Genomic DNA, 19,824 nt, shown 5'->3' with positions numbered 1-19,824 from the left:
TGGTTTGGTACATGACAGTGAGACAGAGTTACACCTACCGTTAATGCCAACGGCCACATCACCCTGCAACTCATCACTGGCAACCCACTGAAGCTAAGCAGGTGTGAGCCTGGTCAGTACCTGGATGGGAGACCTCCTGGGAAAGCTAAGGTTGCTGCTGGAAATGGTGTTAGTAGGCCAGAAAGAGGCGCTCACCCTGCGCTTTGTTTCGGTCTTAATGCCCCAGTATAGTGACAGGAACACTATACTGTAAAAATGTGCCATCCTTGGGATGAGATGTAAAACCGAGGTCCTGACTCTCAGGAAAAAAATAGAGTAATTACCTTGGCATCCTGGCCAAATTTCCCATTAGCCTTTATCAATCATGGCCTCCCAATAATCCCCAACTCTCAACTGGTGTCATCACTCTGTTCCCTTCCCTGCTGATAGCTGGTATGTGGCGAGTGGACTAGCGCACAGTGGCTGCCATTGGTGGTGGTGGATGGGAGTCCCTAAGTACCATTAGTGTAGTTTCCAGAAAAGAGCTGCAACAGCAAGTATAAGGAATGATAATAATATCATATTATTATTATTATAGAAGGTATGTATCTATCATTGATGTGCATTGAAGTGTAGCCTTGAAGTGTGAAAATAAGTGGAAGGACAAATAAGGTAAAGTTTGAGATGTCACATGTGCATTGATTTCCTTTCTTGTGTTCTACTATTTTATTGGAGAGAATTGAGAATCCTTGATTATTTTATTTGACAAAACCTGTGCACTGTGCTGTATACCTCAAGATTTCTAGGCATATAAGAGGCTTTTCTGATCACATCAACTGTACTTGAATATAAGGGTCATGAGAAATAATACTGCTGGAATTGAAAGCACTTCCATTATTTTCTGTAACACGAGAATCCTAAAAAAATACCACAAAATACTACACAGACCTAATTAAACAACAGCCCATCAGGAGCTACCCCCATTAAAGTGTCTTGTAACATTTTAGGGATACCTTATCTAATTATTTTTGGTAAAGGAGTTCTCTAACATTTTCTTGGAAGTACTGTAATCAGAGCACATTTTCATTAAAGGGTACACAGCAGCACAGTCAAATAGGAAAACCTAATGTTTGTCTGCCTATTAGAACACTCCAGCTATTTTATTATTACGAGAGGCGGTCTATAATTTGATGACAATGTTATGAGTCAATTTCAGTACAGCAGATACTAATTTATATAATTGCAGAGAAGAGATGGAACCTCATGGCAATTCACGAAGAGATTTGACTCAACATTCGAAAGCCAAGGAGTGAGTTAGTGGACTAAAACTGTGTCTTGTTCTGTAGATCAGATCAATAACTTGCCTTGACGTGTTTATAGGCTTCACCTCAACTCATCTTGCGTTCCTGTTACTATCACTCTTATTAACTAATTGCAGAGAAAAGAATAATTAATGCAGGTAGACTGACAGAATAAGAAACAAACATAACTAATATAGGCATCTTCTTTTGTTCCAAAGAGTGAACTGTGAGCCATCTGGGCGAATTACAGTACATTGTTATGTTAGCAAATGAATATCAGTTGTCCTGCACGCTGTACTGTTGTCACATAACTCACAGTGAACCACATGAATACACTGGGGGTTTATCTCCAAACCTGCAGGCACTTGCATCTGCTGGATTAACAAAGAGGAGGATCACATTCACAGAAAAGAGAGAAACCTCTTTCAGGAGATGCTAAAAATAAAGAAATGCGCAGTCATCGCATAACTGTGAATGAGATAACGAAATTGCAGAAACTGGAGAAATTATTTTCAACAAATAAAAGAGGTTGTTATTTTGTTATATCCGAGTTTGTTCCAGTGCTCATCCCAATACAGGTAATAAAGACATAAAGTCAATACAAAATATGGGACAAAATGAAAGAAAATCACAGCAGTACATAATTTGTTTTTAAGCAAAGCACAGTGTTCACAATGACCACATTTGTTGTTCTTAATGTGGACTGTAATTTGTGAAAGGTAAATAGGTAAATAGTGCAAAGTATAATTTTTCATATAGATCTGTTTAGCTCCTGGATGGTGCAATCCTATAACGGACGATAAAATCCACAGGTCTATTAATATGGCCCCTGTGTGAAGAGACACTTCCATGAAGAGTTACTAAATCTAGCTGGAATCACACAGGAGGAGGTGTGATTGTTAGTGCTCAGCCTCATGTGGATTGTCTCCACATCTCAATGGCCTTCCTCCCCCTGGAGTTCTTATAGGCATCAGTCTAGTGATTCAACTGCTCAGTTGGAGGAGCAGAAAAGTCTCCCCTGGGGACAAAAATTATCCACACTGGCTAAACCTGTGTACAGAATCTCCCTGCGCCACCTACCCCACACCGCCGAACTGTACATCAAAGACACATCTCCCAGTTTATTTTTACATCGCAATAATACACAACGTTAGCGATATCCACAAAAGCAAAACAGGGCTCTGATATTGCACTAACCCAAGAATCAGTGCTGAATCACAAACTCTGGTCCCAAAACCAACTACAAAGTATTTGTTTTAATTAACAGAGCAGCAATGATAAAAGTCATTCTGAAAACGTCAACACGGTGTTTAGAATGCCAGCTAGTTCTCTCTGAATTATGATTAAATTAAGAAATTTGATAAAAAAATAACTTCTAATAAATTTATCAGAATGCAAATACATTAATAAATAGAAGATAGATTTGGAAATTGTCATAGTTATTTTTTTTTTAAATGCACAAAAATATATACAGCAAGTTTTAAAATGGGAGACTGCTGAAACATATGGTAAATACCTGAATGGACATGATCATGACCCCCTTATTTATCAGGTGTGCTAGTTTGAATGGATCTGTTAGCCATTCTGTGGTTAACAGGATCATTCCTTGCCAGTAAAAGCACAGAACACAAATTAACATTTTTTCCTCAAGATTATTTCCAAAACTATTATACAATATGAAACATATTTAACTCAAATGACAGGTGTCCACATGTCAATACTTTGTTCAAGGCAGCTCAAACAAATCATGTTGATGAAGCCAATAACCGGGTTTCTTTCAAGAAACTTCCACAGATCAATTAGCTTATAACCATCATACAGACTGGGTGGGCCAAATGGCCTCTTCACCTTCGTAACTGTTCTTTTATTCTAGGCAAGGTTGTCTCTAAATGTTCGGCCTTAAAAGAGGACTTTAAAAAGTGGAACACAAAACTGTAGCATTATGTACTGAGCGGGTAACCTATAAAAAACTATATGTTTTGACAAAACTTAATCTCAAAACACTGATTTTCCACATCACACAGAGAAGATGGAGGGAAAAAAAACATCCCTGTATATCTGTTATCTATAGCAAGCTTTACATGTCATCTACAATGCCCCATGTCGTGAGTACTTAGCCTGCGTCTCATGACAGCGATTGCTTCTCCTTCTGAGAGCAGTAATGGAATTGCAGGAAATTACTGAAAAGCCAATACAATTACAGATGCAATGGAAATCCGAGCACTATGGCTGTTGTGCCAGCAGGTGAAGAAAATATGACAGTTGTCTTATTTCTTTCAAAAGCTCAAGCCCGCACTGCTTTTATGCCCAGTTCTGATGAATCTCATTATCAAGTGACTCCAGCACCTGCCTGTCCTTCTTTCTGATACACAGCAGCTCATATTTACACCGAGAATGGCCGGACGAATACAATTATCCAGATAAGGTCACAGCATTCTGAGAAACGGGAACCAGTTTTTGAACAAACCTAATCAAATGCATCTTCAGTTCTAATCAGGATTTTGGGAAAATGGTTTAGTTGTAGTTGATGATCTCACAAATATACAGTACCAGAAAGGCTGTACTCAACACCCTGTACAACACATGGTCAAACGAAGCTGCTAAGTGTTTCTATGTCATTATTAAACATAAATAAATTAGTTGCTAAAACCAATGGATTGAAGTTATATGATAATGAAGCTTTCAGAATTAATTTATGGAATACATTAACATTCTAGGATCTAATTCTAGGATGCATTTTCATTAAATCCTTTTGTTAATTGATTTTCAAACCACAAAAATAAAACCAAGGACTGATCGAACTACTGCAGATATTAAAGGGTGAGGATCCAAATTCAGTTTAGTTGTACATAAAATAAAGGGATGCCCAAATATTGCTGTTAAGTTTCACTCCCTCAGTGCGATCCGTATGTTTTGTTACTGTGAAATTTGACCCAAATATATGCTTTCACTTCAACAATGGCTAATAAAAACACCAATAATAAATTGCAGAATTATAAAGAACAATGATATTTCCTCCATTATTATTATCCACTGCTCATAAGAGAAATTAAAATTGTGTCTATACTGTTTAGAGCTTTTTATCCCAAAGTCCTTTACATATAGGAGGGACACACTTACTGTATCTGCCACTGAAGAAAAACAGCCACCTGCTTGATAAATGACAACCATTATGTGCCAGCAGCCACAGGGCATGGCAGAGACAGACGTAGACGTGAGTCAGGTACAAAAGTGAGAGCAACCATGTCACTAATTGAGCTAAGGGAGAACTTAAAAAAGGCCAGATTGCATGAACTCACAGTGGATGTTGATCAGGACACCAGGGTTGACAACCACATTCTTTCCAAAAGTGACGCGGGTCTTTTCATTTAATGTCTGATCCAAAGCACTGCTCTTCTTCATGTCCCTTGTCGCCATACTGGATCATCAGTTTAGAAATTCAAGTCCAGAAGGAAAAGCATCATCTACTACTCCATCAGCACCACCTGTGGTGGCAGGTTGCTTTCCCCTGGAGTTCTCCCACTCGCTTGCTGACCAATCCCAGCCTTGCCTAGCTTCTGAGATCTGAGCGATCAGGCTAGAAAGTGCTAACACAGCTGCCAGTAGAGATGCTGATCCCACTGTCCTGGCTAAATTCCTTTGTAGGTTTGAGAAGCTTGGCCTACAGTACCTACAGCACAGTTCCTCTGTAATTCAAATGGTGAGGACATTTCTCACTTCCCTATTTGACCTGCTGTGCAGAGGGCCTGCCAGGACTATAATGGCTACCGCATCCCAGTGGTGCATGAAGTGTGAGCAACTTCCTATTTGCAAAGCACTCTAGAATCCTTCGAGGTCAAGTGTGTTAAATAATTGCAAGGCATTATTATTACTACAAAATATTATTTATCCATCCATACATTTTCCAACCACTTTATCCAATACAGGGCTGCAGGAGAGCTGGATACACCCTGGATGGGACACCAGTCCATCACAATGCAATTATTATTATTAATATAGTGAGTTGTGGATTTCTGCAATGAATGCATGGATATGATTTTTCTCAATTTGTTGTTCTTTTAATTTCATCACCTTTTTCTCACCCGACTACTAAACTTACAAATACACGTTACTAGGCCAGTGCCCTACTGTTTATTGGTATTCGGTTCTAATTTGATTTCTGGAAGTCAGAACACCACAGCCTTTTAAGGAAACAGCAGAAGACTGCAACAGATGGGACAGGTTCAAAGTGTAAAATCCCAAATTGCCCACTAAGTCAGGCCATCGCCCCTTCATAATTTAGCTCCTTCTGTTTGTGATCTGGAAATATATTCTAGACAGATGACATGTTAACAGAATCATTTCATGGTTCAGTGTCCTCTCACTGTGATTTATCCTCCTTCTGCAGACACAGAGGTCCCTATTCAGAAGATTTATGGGCAAGGTCCAAAAATCCATTCTGATATAGAAGAAACTGTGATTTTATTAGGAAACAAAACATTAGACGGTTGCATTTTTCTGTCTTTACAAATTGCATCATTAATATTCAAAACTACTCAAGCAGGAATGAGTAACAAAGGGTAATATAACAATAAAGAAAATAAATATGCAAATTGCCATGGTAACTTTATGTACTGAAGTTGACTTAAACAGCCATACAGTTGTTTAAAAGACTGTTACAGAGGTATATCCCCTGTTCAGATCATTTGTATTTCATTTTTTGATATATCAATGATTTGATCAGACATTATTAAATGCCAGCTGAGAGCAGGGGGATGCCAGTACTGTTGCATTTATGACATTGGTTTGAAGTGTTCTGTGCTCTACATTTCTGCCTTACGGAGCCTTTTTGGAAAAAAATCCTACCTGAATGAGGAACATGCAGAATATTATCTATAACTTTCTCACCATATACACTGAGTGTCTCGCAACAGATTTTTTTTTAAGTAACGATGTTCTAATAATGGTGTACAGTACTGTAGTATGCATTTCAGTGGTAATTTAATGACAACCTGTCAGTTGTAACACTTGAGGGTGTTCGTCTCTGTGACACGATTTATAGGCAGCAGTTAAGAACAGGACAGCCTCTCCCTGCTTCTGTAATTGCTGTGACCTGTTTTACAGCAATGCAAAAGGCCTGAGATAAACTGCTACGGTAGCTTGAATAATTTTTGTGACACGGTGGCTTGTTCCTCATCTGGGTTTGGCAAGATGGTGATAACATTGTGACGAGGAGCCAGCGACAGCCTCATATCAATATGAATAGAGCTAATCAGAAATGCAAATTGCAATCAGAAGGGTAAATTTAAAGCTGTGCGATAATTGCGCGATTGTGCAGATAACAAAAGGTCAAACACTTGGATCATCAAAGCCTTTAAATGGCTATCAGTCAGGATTTCATGTGAACATCAAGGAAATCTTAGAGTCAGAATAAAGCCCTTTCTGATCAGAAAAGATTACTACACCCTTTCTGCATTGGGGCTCTGTGGAGGTAAAAAGGGTTTACTGGGGGTAATGAAATGATTTGGTCTGTAATGCAGACCAGACCACATTTTTTGCATTTCAGTTTGTTTTAAAAAAGATTTTAACAGACAGGGCCAGAAAAAAAAACACCTAATTTGCCGACTTCATGCTTCTGTGTTTGTGTGATGGAACTACAGTACATAACATTTGGTCCGAATACAATATTATAACAACATTGTAGTTAATAAGGATTCAAAGCAAAAATGAGGAAAAAACATATTTATTGCGTATTTATTTAGTACAGTATTTATTGCAGGTTGTGACAATTTGGTAAAACATCCGTGCTTTGCCACTGTGAATTTACCGGGCTTCTCACAGAATTGCTGCAATACATATGGAAAGGCGGGCATCTATTAATTTAAGGGGCCTGTGCCAAGCCAATTTCCAAAACTGGTTGCTGTCCTTAAAATAGAAGCTCCTTTAAAAAATCCAATCCCTGCCTAAACCAAAGGTAGTAAGTCAAGGGAGCCATCTAGTGTCTTACCGTGGGATCTTAAAGAGGGCTTTGACAGGGTGCAGCTCTGACAACGGAGGGTCTCCATCACCTAGTTCAACGGCTGTGATGCCAAGTGACCATACGTCACACCTAGCGTCATAGGAGTAGTCATACTGTTGTTCGCAAGCAATGACCTGTCAGGTGGGGGAGAAAACAAAGCATTAAACATTCACACGTCTTTAAATTTACAGCCCTGTGGGATGCATGGTGTAATTCAGCCATGTAATTCTGATAGTAAAACCACATAAAAAAAATCCTTTTCTCCCATTTAGCAGATCTGTTTTTGCGTGACAGCCCATCAGTACTAAAAGGTGTCTTGTAATCCATAATTCACAGGAACAGTAATTGGTCATCATCAACAGTGTTAATGCTACCTGTACAGAAACAATTAATTTATTTTTAATACATAACTTTTTTAATGTATAGGCTTTGGAATTTTGTGTGTAACTGTACAGCAAAAGTCCATAGATCAGTTCTATTCAATTAATCTATAAACAGCCACTTACAAAGCTGCATACTGTGCACTTAACCATTTTTTAACAGTAAAAAATAAAATAAAATGTGTATTCAATTACAGAACATCAAATTTACTTTTTTAAATTATTCATGTTCGATTTATATGGACCGAATTGAGTTAAGAGGACTTTTATTTTAGTTTATCAAGTTTATAATTTTTGTAGTTGGTTTCTTCCATGTTGAAAAATAGTGGCTGAATTTCATTTTTCATTACATTTTCAATTTTACCAGAAATTGATAGTTGTGTACAGCTGTAAAGTGGTGAAAACAGTTTGCGGTACAAAGCATTTTAGAAAAAAAATTTAGAAAAATCCTGAATGAATTTAGCTAATGATTCTTGAATAATAAATTAGTAATGAATGGTAATGATTGATATAACTGAAATTAAAAAATAATGTAGTTATTTATTGTATACTAATTAATGTTTATGCTTGTTCTGATTGCTTCATTACATTTGCACTACACCTACGTAATATTTTGCTTCTCATTATTGTGCTAAATGAAACCTAACATTTAAAGGCTGTTAGAATTCTAAAAAAAAATGCTAAAAATTACTGTTGTACAAGATGTTCCATTTGAAGAGGTGCAAAGTACTGTATGTTTTAAAACATTTATTTATTAAGCTGGACATAACCAGATTCAATTAAATCCAACCAAAGATTAAACCCAGTAATTACAAATATTGCCCATACAGAATCTCAAGGCAAGTAAGGTGTTTTGCTAGGATTTTGGTAGCTGCTACTCGACATGATAACATTCAAACACACAGATCTAAGAAGAAAATTATTTTTTTGGCAGCATGTAAACTGCAAACCACGAGCAAGACAGGCAGCTTTCTTTGTCAAACCTTAGCTGCTTCACCCAAGGCCTCTGGAACATTATCATTTAAATGGAGATTGTTTTGAGTGTTCTTCAGTGTCACCCCTTTTTTTCTGCACAGGTCAGAAACGCCACCAGTTAATTACAATAATCAGGATTTATTGGCGATTGGGTACGTTTTAATTGCTCTCCAGTGCACACCCCAAACTGCCCGGATGATGGGAGCTCATTTCTGCCTCACAGTGAGCAAGGGAAGCAGGCTCCCAGCTATTAACCCTGGAGTGACCTCCAGCGCCTGCAGGAGAATACAGAGTGTAGCAAGCTCCTAGAGAGAAAAGCAGGTCACTGTTTTGCGAATACAGTTACAGCGCGTGCTTTTCAAACATCATTCAGGATTGTTCATCACGTTTCCTTTCCAGGCATGGACGAACGCAAGTGAAGCATTAGACATTTAAAATAAAGATCAGAAATATAATGGCGATTTTGAAGCTGCCTTTTTTTTTATGATGTGTTTTTCAATACTGGACCACAGATTTAGATAAATGTGAAAGTTCAGGAGCGCTGTAGCACCACTGTGTAAAGCCACAGCATAGATAAATTAACAACCTGTGGAAAAACCAAATAACAACTCTACTTATTTTAAAGGAAATGTCAGGAAACCAGACTTCCAGAACCCACTGTTTTCTCAGTGAAGCCACTGGCTTTAGCGCAGATGACAATAAATCACTTTTTTTTGTCACAGCTTTGAATTAAGGTTGAAGATTTGTTAATCACCTCCACCAATATTATCTTTATAGCAACAATTAAGGACAGATATTTTTTGCATCTATCATGGGAGATGGACAAGTTAAAAAAAATATACCTTAACATTTACTTTGTATAAAAAAAGCTTTTTATTACTATGTTACCTCAGGAGCCATCCAAAAAGGAGTTCCTACTGAAGTATTTCTTCGCAAGCGAGCATTGGTGAGCTGGGCTGATACACCTAGACAAAATAAAATGTTTAGACAAGTTTAGGTTAGGGAGGATTATTCAACTTACTCTTAAATAATACTGCTTCATCACTCAGTAAATTCTACTTTAGTAATCTACTACAGTTTTAGTGGTTCGCCTTTCCCACCAGGGCTGAACTGGCATGCTCAAACATGTTGAAGACATCATCAGATATTTTACATTTAAAGCATGTTTACTTCATTTTTCCCCCCATTAATAATATATATATATATTTAAAAAGCCATGGTTAAAAAAAGCAATTTATGATATGACATGACGGCAACCACATGCCACTGTAAATTGGCAATAACAATTTAAAATTAAGTGGGACAGCTCTTTTATCTGCAGGGGGCCACTTCATTTTTTTACACAGAGGAAATAAACATGCCGGAGGCTAGCTAAAGTCATTTGCCAGAACAGCTTTCTTTTTTATATGCAAAGGATCAAATAATGAAATTTAAATGAGCAATAATAGCCTTGAGTTAAGCTATGGCCCTTGAAATGCAAAGATGTTTTATTGGAAAGGGAAACAACAACTCGGATTGCTTCAGTACAAATGTTTTCCAGATGTTATTTCTGTCATTCTTTATATATATATATATTTGTCTGGTAAGGCAAACGCAAAATGGATTATCTGTCATCAATTCCTAAAGTGCTTCATCTGTTAAAGCAAAATCTCTTAAGACTGTAACAAAGCACACAGTTGATCTGGAGCATCCCCGCAACGCTCGTGGTTTCTGAGCAGGCGATAAATTGCTGCCTTTGGCTAAACTGCACACATCAGGAAAACAAATGGGAAGCAGTCATTACCAAAGTCAACAAGCTTGACTCCTCCTTCTGTTGTCAGGAGAATGTTGTTCCCCTTGACGTCACGATGGATGATTCTGTTATTGTGCAAATGCTGGAGACCCTGGTGAAAATCCCAAAAGAAAAAAAAAAGAGAAGGGGGGTGGATCTTATTTAGAATCAATTACTGTGTTATTAGGGGACATGATTAGCTCAATCTGCATTTATATTATAGGTACAGCTGTCCACTGCCTTTTATGTCTAAAATCCCCTTTCTATTTAAAATGCAAATATATTATCACCAATAATAAACCCTGAGCACAGTATGTGTACAAAAGGAAATTGCACCCTCTGCTGTTATTATGGTCTTGATGAACATCTTACCAAGAGGGCACCATATAAGATGTATGAGATTATAGCTTCATCCAATCGCTGACCACGCATGAGGAGTCCTTTGATGAGGTCTGTGACAGAGCCCCCATTACACAGCTGTGAGAGAGAAAGACAATATGACACCTCCATTACACACAGCAGTCGTTTGCTATATAGGATTCATTGATGCCTTTAACACTGTGAAACCCCACACGGGAAGACCATACTACTGTCTATTGTCTCTCTTCCAATTGATTTAGATCCCCCTTTTCAAAATAACTCCCGTAACAACGTTTTTCTCAGTGTTCACAGCCAAAGAATAACCCCTCAAGAATTATTTTAATTAGTGACTTTACTGATGGGGAAACGGACATCTATTCAATGAAAACTAAATTTGATCCTTTTTATAGTTCCAGCCAAAGAATTATCTTGGGACTGTGGAAAGATACAAATCTTCCTTTGATTGCCCTATGCGCTAAGACCATATTAAAGTATCTTAGTTTGGCAGTATCCACATTCAAAATGAAAGGTTTTCTCAAATGTAGCCAGTTGCAATTAAATTAAGATTGTACTGTCAAATTTACTATAAAAAAACAGCTTTCTGCATGTGATTATATAAAACATAAAAAGCTAATAATTACATTAAACTATTAATCGAAAGATTTTTGTCTCTTTTTTTCTACTTTTGTATGGAATTCATACAAATTCAAAATTTGTGTATTTTAATTTCCTCCTACAATAAAAAAATAAAAAAAATAATCAAATAATCACAAAAGAATGCTTTTCACAAAACCCACTACAATAAACTGGTCTGCAGGAGATTAAAAAGGCTTTGTTTGCAGTGTTAATATTCCCGTTTCCTAACATCTCTCTTAGAAGAAGAAGAAGCAAAAGGCAAATTATCTTAGTAAATAGGCGAGTTGGAAAATTGTTGTCATTTTAGAAACTGGTTACATCAGGGCTCTGGTTCTCGGGTCTCTCTACTCTGTGAAGGTGGGATGTCCAGAGATGAAGCATTGTAATCGCAAAATATCATGCAATCGCTCTCCTGTAATGGACTCCCACAGATCAAGGGGAAGAAAGTGTGTGTTCCAGCACTTCTTGATTATTTACATCTTTTAGAAGGCTGCTCATTTACCTTTTCAATGTCACTTTCATCTCGGGTGTGCAAAGAACGTCCACCATAATATCCATTTTTCTCTTTTCCTTTTTCGAAAGGATTTCTGAGACGCATGGCTTGTAGCACAGACTATTTAGGTATGTTCCTTTAAAAAGGCATGACAACGTCAAGTGATGTCTTAAAAAGTGCTCGATTGGAAGAGCTTTGTTAACGGGCTCCAACCGTGTTTTGACGCAGCTTACTTGACGTGGTTAAAGCATACTCGAGAGGGTACGAAAAACTGGGTCAAGGTCAACCAACAGCAGAATTTGAATCACAGAAAACTAACCTATCAAGCACTTCATTTACCAGATGAATACAGTAAACAGAACCACCGCGCAAGAGGGCCATGGTTTATCTGCTCCCTGGATGAATTTTAAGTCAGCATATTTTCTTTCAGCAATTCCCATTCTGCTCACGAATGTCTGTATCCAAGTGTTCCCTGACAGAAATGAAGCTACCATACAGCTGATGTACAATCCCACCAACCTGAAATGTAGATGTTCTTCCTATGAGGTCTGTGGCTTACGTGAAAGGGTAAAGATAGGGTTTTTCTTTTTTAAACTGGACTTTTGGGGGGAGTGTTGTTTACTTCACTATTTAAAATGTGGGGACGTGGCTCAGTGAAGCAATATGTGACAGAACACAAATGTTTCTATGGTTACCTTTTAAGCCGGGAGCCAAAAAAAGCAGTGCACAGCAACACAGAAACCACACACAAAGCAGTCAAAAAATCCTTGCGTTTACCAGATGCAACAGCGGAAGAATATTTTCTCAGACTCCCACTCTGAAATTCCAGTGGCCATTTCCACAGAGCAGATTTACCCTCACAGGCTTTGTACTGTATGTTGTACTCTGACAGGTCTAATCACATTGTTTAGTGCTGCTTGCTTTAGCCGGTACAATGTGGAGAAGGCCAAAATTAATCTCTGTAGCAAAAAATGCTAAGGACCACTGCAGAAGAGGGATAACCTAATCTTTTGGATTCATATCACAGTTATATTCATTTTTTTTTATTAAATGTGAAGCAGTTCTACTGTTTTCAAGACTAAAATGTTTTTCAAAAAGTACATTTAAACTACAAGCATAATCAGTTTGTTCATTGTCTTACCAATGAGACATTCTTTCTTCATATTAAAATTCCTGCAGCTTTTTAAAACATTTACAGGGCACACTAAGCCGCTACCCAGACAACAGGTCCACCCACAGATAATTTACAACCTGAAGTGCATGTACAGTACGCATTTCAAACACAAGCAAATGGGCTCTTTAAACTCGAATATGTTGACAAGTGCTGATGAGTGTTAACAGAGATGTTTGTTTCTCCTCTTACCTGATGTGTCTAACAAAGGTTTTACAAGTTTAAGTAGATCATCATAACTTAGTGGAATTCAAAAACATGGGAGCTGAGTCAGACATTACCAACCATTTATCTAATCTCTGACAGAATATTTGAAAAGTAGAATCCAACAGGATTTTGCATGTCTTACACTTTTCTTTGATCTAATCTGATTATTTAGAAACGACTGAAGAACTCAAGTCTCAACAAAGGAAAAGTAATTTCTTTGGGCTGACTCTCTGCGATACGTAACTGTATTCTATAAACAGAAATGACAAAGGCAAGGCTGTTGTTATTTTAAGAAGCTCAGTTAACCAATTTGAGAAATGAAATCAATAAAAATGAAAGGAACGGAAACGAAGCCTCACCTCAAGAATCAGCCAAAGCTGGCCTCCTGAGAGATCATCCACCTTGTAGAACATCCCATAAAACTTGACAACATTGGGATGATTGGAGAGGGACCGCAGGATGTTATATTCTGCTTCAATCTCCTCATCAACATCCTTTCATAACGTGGGGGGGAAAACAGCCAATTAAAAGATACAGCACAAAGCATCTCTAGAGTAGTCGTAACAACAATAACAGAGCCAGGAACTAACCTACAAGAACTCAGACGCAAGTGATGCAATCATGAAAAGAAACAATGAAATGTCTCCATCGCTTAGTGTTGCCGCTTTTGAGTAAATCAATCTTTGTTTTGAGAGAAACTAATTTGCGTTGTTAAGATGAACGAAAACATTTAAAACCGTGAACTACAAGCGTCAAGCAAAGTCCAAAATAAAGCATTTTCATGTGCCTGAAAGGACTCCATATCCAACAACCAAAAGGCTGATTATATATATATTTAAGATTCCATTTTTACCATTACCCAATCAGCACTGTCAGCATGACTGTCACAAGAGAGATGAACACAGGCTCTGTATCTTCATACACAAGTGTGGCTGAGAGAGCAGCAGGGGAGCTCAGGTCATTGACGAGGGATTGCAACCCCGACAACAATCACAGACTAGATTTCATGAAACACAACGTGGAGACGCTGCGGTGCTCTGAATCGGGCCAGGCTTTTTAGCAGCTGGCTCTGCACAACACAAAGGAAGAGAAAAAGCACAGAAAAGATAAAGGAAAATTCTGCTCACCTGAGGCAGAGTGTGAAAAGAGAGAAAGTAAAAAAAAAAGACATGAATCTATTCCATTAATTCTGCCATTGTTATGCTTTTCTCCTCAACAAAAATAAATTTTAGCACTGGAAAATGATCAGCTGAAGAAAGGAGTTTTTGGGTCACCCCAAAGTGACAGAAGACGCTGGACGTGGTGAATCCAAAGACGGTCACAAAGAAAAACACAAGATCACGTTTTCTACATTTGATCTCTGTTCAAACAATGATTTTAAGGAACGTCATTGTACTTGAATAAATGAGGAGGCTCCAACAGATGCTTGCAGTCAACTAATAATTAAATACCTATAATCAAGTTCTCTCTTGGGACACAGTTCTAGTGTTCACAAAGGATCAAAATAACAGAAAACAAGTGTAGGTAAACCAGATTTTTAAACATTCCACCACTTCAATACTTAAACAAGAGAGTGGAACGGACATACAGTAGCTTTTCACCTATATCCAAGCCTATGCCAAGTTTCATACCTACCTGTATGCTTACGGTTTGAGTTTAGCTTACTTTTCAACCCAGAGATATGTAAGGTTATTACCTCATGCAATGCTAATAAATGTGACAGAAATTTCCCTCATGGGATCAATAAAGTATCTATCTGGAACCGTGAAAATCAGGACTGCACCTTCACCAGCCCCCTTCTGGCACATTCTCCAAACCCATCCTTTCAGTCTGCACATTCTGAACATATCCTGTACCTCCTGTCCATCACTTCTAACAGGTGAACTGTTATCACCAGCACTGTGCCATTTGACACACCCCACTACACAAGATCAGATGACAAGGACCTCTTGTTGAGCTCTTTGTTCGAGCTCACTGTTACAGACATGCCTGACGACTTATCTGTTACCTTGATCTTCTGTGACCGCCTTCATTACCAACTGTGATTACCAAATGCATCTTACCAAATTTTCGTCATTGTGTGCCATATTGTTTTTGGCTTATATTGTAAACCAAATGCGTCACATCATCATTTATAATAGCCTTATGCCATACAGAATTCTGACTTTAAAATCGTCCATTATATAGCAATGCATCCGTGTTTGAAATCAAATTGATCTCTACCAATAATAAACTTACATGTATAGGATCCAAAATCTTTACAGCCGCTTGGCTCCCATCCTTTTTATTGTTGACTTTGTAGACTTTCCCATAGGTTCCTTTTCCAATGGTCTCCACGATCTCCCAGTCATCCGAGGGATCTGCCAGAGACTCCAGGCCAATCATGCTAGACTTGTACGGAAACACTCCATACAGCGACTTCCTAAACAAAGTAAAGATCAGTCAGAAAAAAAAAAACGACACTGAAGCCAGGTCTCTTAATGCAGCACACACAAATTTGACCGCAGGGATTTTCAAATCTGTAGACACTCCAGGACAAGGGCACCTCTGTATTATTACTTTGTAGGGTTTCTAGTATATCAAAGGGACAGATGCACTGCGATTCCAATATCTATGCCATGATTCCACCTCCACCTTACATTGGTGAAGGTCTTTCCACTCTGAATTTCCTACTCGTAATACTCTGTTCCAATTGCTCAGTAATGGTTTTCATATTATGAGGATATTCAAAAGAACATAAGAAAAGTCACGAGTAGAGGCTGATTGGCCCATCTGGCCCCTTTGGCTGGACAGTTGGTTCCATACTCCCACAACCCTTTGGGTAAAGAAAATAATCAATTTTGGTCTTCCTGTGCCGAGCAGTCAATATTCATAAAGCAACACAAAGGCTTAGGACAGCTTCTGAAAACTGGCAAAGAACACCAATAAACTAGGCGTCACCCTCAAATCACAGTACTTTTTGTATTAGACATAGGTGATGCAGTGTTCTTCATTTTTTTATATAATTCCCAGTAAGAAAGGTTGTACAAAAAAAAACTGCCGTGTTCAACGACATTCCATCAGATGTGTTTAAAATACAAAATCTGCTTAATTTCATTAGCTCTTGAATAAAAACGAAAATTTTAATGACGAATGATCCATGTTTTGGAAGGAACAGCTGTAGAGAATAAGGGAAATGTTATTTGGCTTAAGTAATAATAAAAAACTAAGTCCATAAAATAATGTCGCCTCAGGTCACTTCTCGAATGCCAATTCGAGAAATGGCATTTGGAGAAGCAGATACAGTCTTAAAGCTATCCTTAGGGAAAAATCAATACCTGAATGCCAGAATCCCCCTTCCTAATTTATGCACTTTATCATAGCGAAGAAAGTAATCATAAAACCAAGACAAACTGCTCGTTCAGCTCGGTTGCCTTATTATCTTTGTCAAGGGAGACGCCTAACAGGTTTATAATCACAGAAGACTGAACTCTGTTAAGGACAAAAAACAAATAACTGGTACTTACATTTAGACTTTCTGTGACCTAGAGTTCCTCAGCTGTTGGACTGTTTATTCAGAAATGATTTTTTAAAGCACAGAAGGTAAACAATGTGCCTGATCATTGTTCATAGTCTAGAGCCCCTTTTCTTTTCCCCCGCAACTTACTGTACAGAGACATGGCCTGTCCTGGCATTACATTAGAGTCCAGGCCTCCTGTCACAGGCTGCTAAGAGTGCTGCAATCTGTTGAATGTGAATCGGATTTACAAAAGATTAACGTGACACTAACTGCCTCTTAATCCTCTCACATAAACCTTTGCGATGTTTACCGCTGGAGTTTTTCAGGACCCAATCAAATGATTTTATAGTATTTCAAAGTAATAAACACATTTGCTTTTACCACACATTAGAGCATGCCCATGTCACTACAGAAAGATGCACAATCTTAGTCAATGTATCCAAAGTAACAGTGGGGAGCCATAAGAGTGAGTGAAACAAACACACCTACGGTATTTGTATGAATATAAAACTATATTCACACTCAGAGAACAATTAACCTCTTCCAAAAACATTTTCCAAGATGCATTTTAAACATTCTGTGACCTGTTGTATTTCATTTGTCCCATTATGGAGCTATATTACATACACAACATATGAAAGAATTTGTTGTGTGACTCTGGAGGGGGGTAGTTTTTTTATCTCAGGCTAATGTGAAACAATAAATATTAATGCCATCAAAGCACACTTCACCTCTTTCAGATGATATTGATAGATTTATGGATTAGCTACCTTGTTGCCTGACACATTGGTTGACATTTTAATTTGTGTCCAGGAATATTATAAAAGCTACAGGACACACAAGGTAACTTATATGATTTCAAATGTACCTTCATCCAAGAAGGAAAAATATAATTACAAAAAGGACACCAATTAAAAGGGGAGTAATTCACTTTCAACTTATTTCTAAAGGTAGAAATACCAGTATAAATTCTCATAATGTCAGAGAAATTAAACCCACAGCAGACTTAATCTATCACTTAACACTGTAGGGAATGGGAACACATTATATATATATATATTTTGCCCTCAAAAATAAGTATATTGTTAGATCTGTGGGATGAGAAGATTAAGAGCAGAAAGCCATTGAAGATTTAAAGCCAATTGAAAGACTTTCCACTTTTTTTTATTAGTTTGATGAAAGGGGGCACTACAGTTTTTACTTTTTGTCCATGCAGTTGAATTAAATAAATAAGAGAATACAGTTCATTTTGAAGTATCGTGGAGACTGCTAGCAGAGGCATTGTCATTCAATGGAAAAAAAATGCATGTACAATATTATTGTGGGGATTTCAATGCAGACAATCTGGTGGGTGTCATCTTGATATGTTCTGGTACTGCTTTCTCCTGCATAGAGGCATAGAACGTAGCTTGGGTAATGATAAACATATTCGAATTGCAGACACCAGAGACATTCGACATTAAAATAGAATACAGCACAGGCACAGAAATACAAAACAAGCACTCAGCTATCTGATTTACAGTGCTGCTAATGCTTATTAAAATGAGTTCATTAAGTCATTTTCTATTGTTGCGTTTTCACCCTGGCATGATAAAAGAAACCAAAAACGTCAACATCTTCCTCAGGGGATTTACATTTTGAAAAGACGATAATACTCTTCTTTGATTGTTGTCAAAAAACATAACATGTTACTAAGCACAGAACACTACACAGGATATGAATTTTCCCCAATGGAAGCCGTTATCGAGTCAGATGAAATTTTCTTGCATTCCCTTTAGAAGAACCAGTGCTTAGATTTGCAATTTTATTCAGCTAACCATCACCTAAAGAATCACATTACCAGCATGTAGTACAGCTGGCTGTCTGCTCTGAACAGCAGCTGGTACTATGTTGCAATCCTAAGGATCTCTAGCCTCCATCCGATGGACTGTAATGTAAGTGCTGGTCTGTAGCATCTCCTCAGCACCTTTCATTATTAAGTTCCAATTCTGGGAAAGATCAGCAATTTTAATACTGAGCATGGAGGCTCCTAAAAAATTCAGTGCACGTGTCTCCCACCATCACACTACTAACTATGTGCTTTACAATAGCCTTCCACTGGAATGCACTAGAGAATTTGTAATATTATTATTATTAATAAAATCTTTCCAAATCTAAAGAGGCTAATTTAAATAACAGCATACACTACATACATGATGCAGTTTTGACACAGACAAGTTATTTTCAGCATCTACATTTACGTGGTCTTTCCTTTAATATGCAGATGTCATTCTTGCGTCAGACAATGTTTTGTAGTCTCAGCACACAAACACCAAGATTCCTAAATACAGGTACCATTCATCCATCCATTAGTCTCTATCCCAAGCATAAGGACACAAACCAGATACAAAAGCATAGGGCAGAAACAGATGTAGTCTGCAGTCAGCAGCCAATTGCAGAACATGCACACAAACTCAAGCACACAGGGACAGTTTGGAGACACGCATTCACTGAGCCAGCATGCCTTTGGCAGATGGGAGGAAACTAGAGCACCCTGAGAAATCCTACATGAACACGAAGTGAACATGCACCCACCACAACAGAGGTGCCTCAGTTCACAATTTAACCAAGGAACAAAACCTTGTGGGACATCAGAGGTAGCTGCCATGCCACTGTGCTGCACACATACAGTAAGTATCATAACAGAGAAAAAAAATGTCACAAAAAACGCAAAGCTTACAATCACTAACATGATTAGAAAAGTAACTCATCGTTAGAGCTGTTCGATTTATGTTGGTAATAATACCTTACATTCGACAAAACGTTAGTAAAACAGCTCTTCAGTCATATAGAGGTTGTAAATAATGAAGCAGAAATAGTAATATAATAGAAATAGATTAGAAGAAATATGGAACAGAACAGGCCTGTTTTGGGCAACACGAAATCTACATGGAACCATGGACTAGTTCACCTTTTACCTTGGACCCTTACAAATATTTTTAAACATTATTTCTTAATACTTTAGAATACAAATTAAATCTTTCAAAGTAGTATTCTACTGTTTCTTCCAACACT

At 37.8% G+C, this 19,824-nt stretch overlaps 1 protein-coding gene across 3 annotated transcripts in view; it reads right to left on the bottom strand.

The window, feature by feature from the left end:
- The window catches only part of myo3b (myosin IIIB), a 120,773-nt gene that overhangs the window by 91,236 nt on the left and 9,713 nt on the right, over positions 1–19,824 (bottom strand). The window contains exons 1-7 of one of the 3 annotated variants that reach the window (XM_015358859.2): positions 16,778–16,976; positions 15,510–15,693; positions 13,631–13,765; positions 10,777–10,881; positions 10,417–10,516; positions 9,522–9,598; positions 7,267–7,412 (exon numbers count right to left, since the gene is read on the bottom strand). In XM_015358859.2, coding sequence (XP_015214345.2) covers positions 7,267–7,412; positions 9,522–9,598; positions 10,417–10,516; positions 10,777–10,881; positions 13,631–13,765; positions 15,510–15,693; positions 16,778–16,779 — 749 coding nt within the window. In that variant the 5' untranslated portion in view covers positions 16,780–16,976. Of the gene's footprint in view, positions 1–7,266; positions 7,413–9,521; positions 9,599–10,416; positions 10,517–10,776; positions 10,882–12,412; positions 12,477–13,630; positions 13,766–15,509; positions 15,694–16,777; positions 16,977–19,824 lie in introns of those variants that run through there. The other 2 variants (XM_015358857.2, XM_015358862.2) reach the window with 2 other exon arrangements.

Source organism: Lepisosteus oculatus, chromosome 12 (genome assembly GCF_040954835.1).
Source record: "Lepisosteus oculatus isolate fLepOcu1 chromosome 12, fLepOcu1.hap2, whole genome shotgun sequence".
Taxonomy (NCBI): domain Eukaryota; kingdom Metazoa; phylum Chordata; class Actinopteri; order Semionotiformes; family Lepisosteidae; genus Lepisosteus; species Lepisosteus oculatus.
Note: the sequence above shows the minus strand (reverse complement) of the source record. Positions and strands in the feature narration are given on the sequence as shown.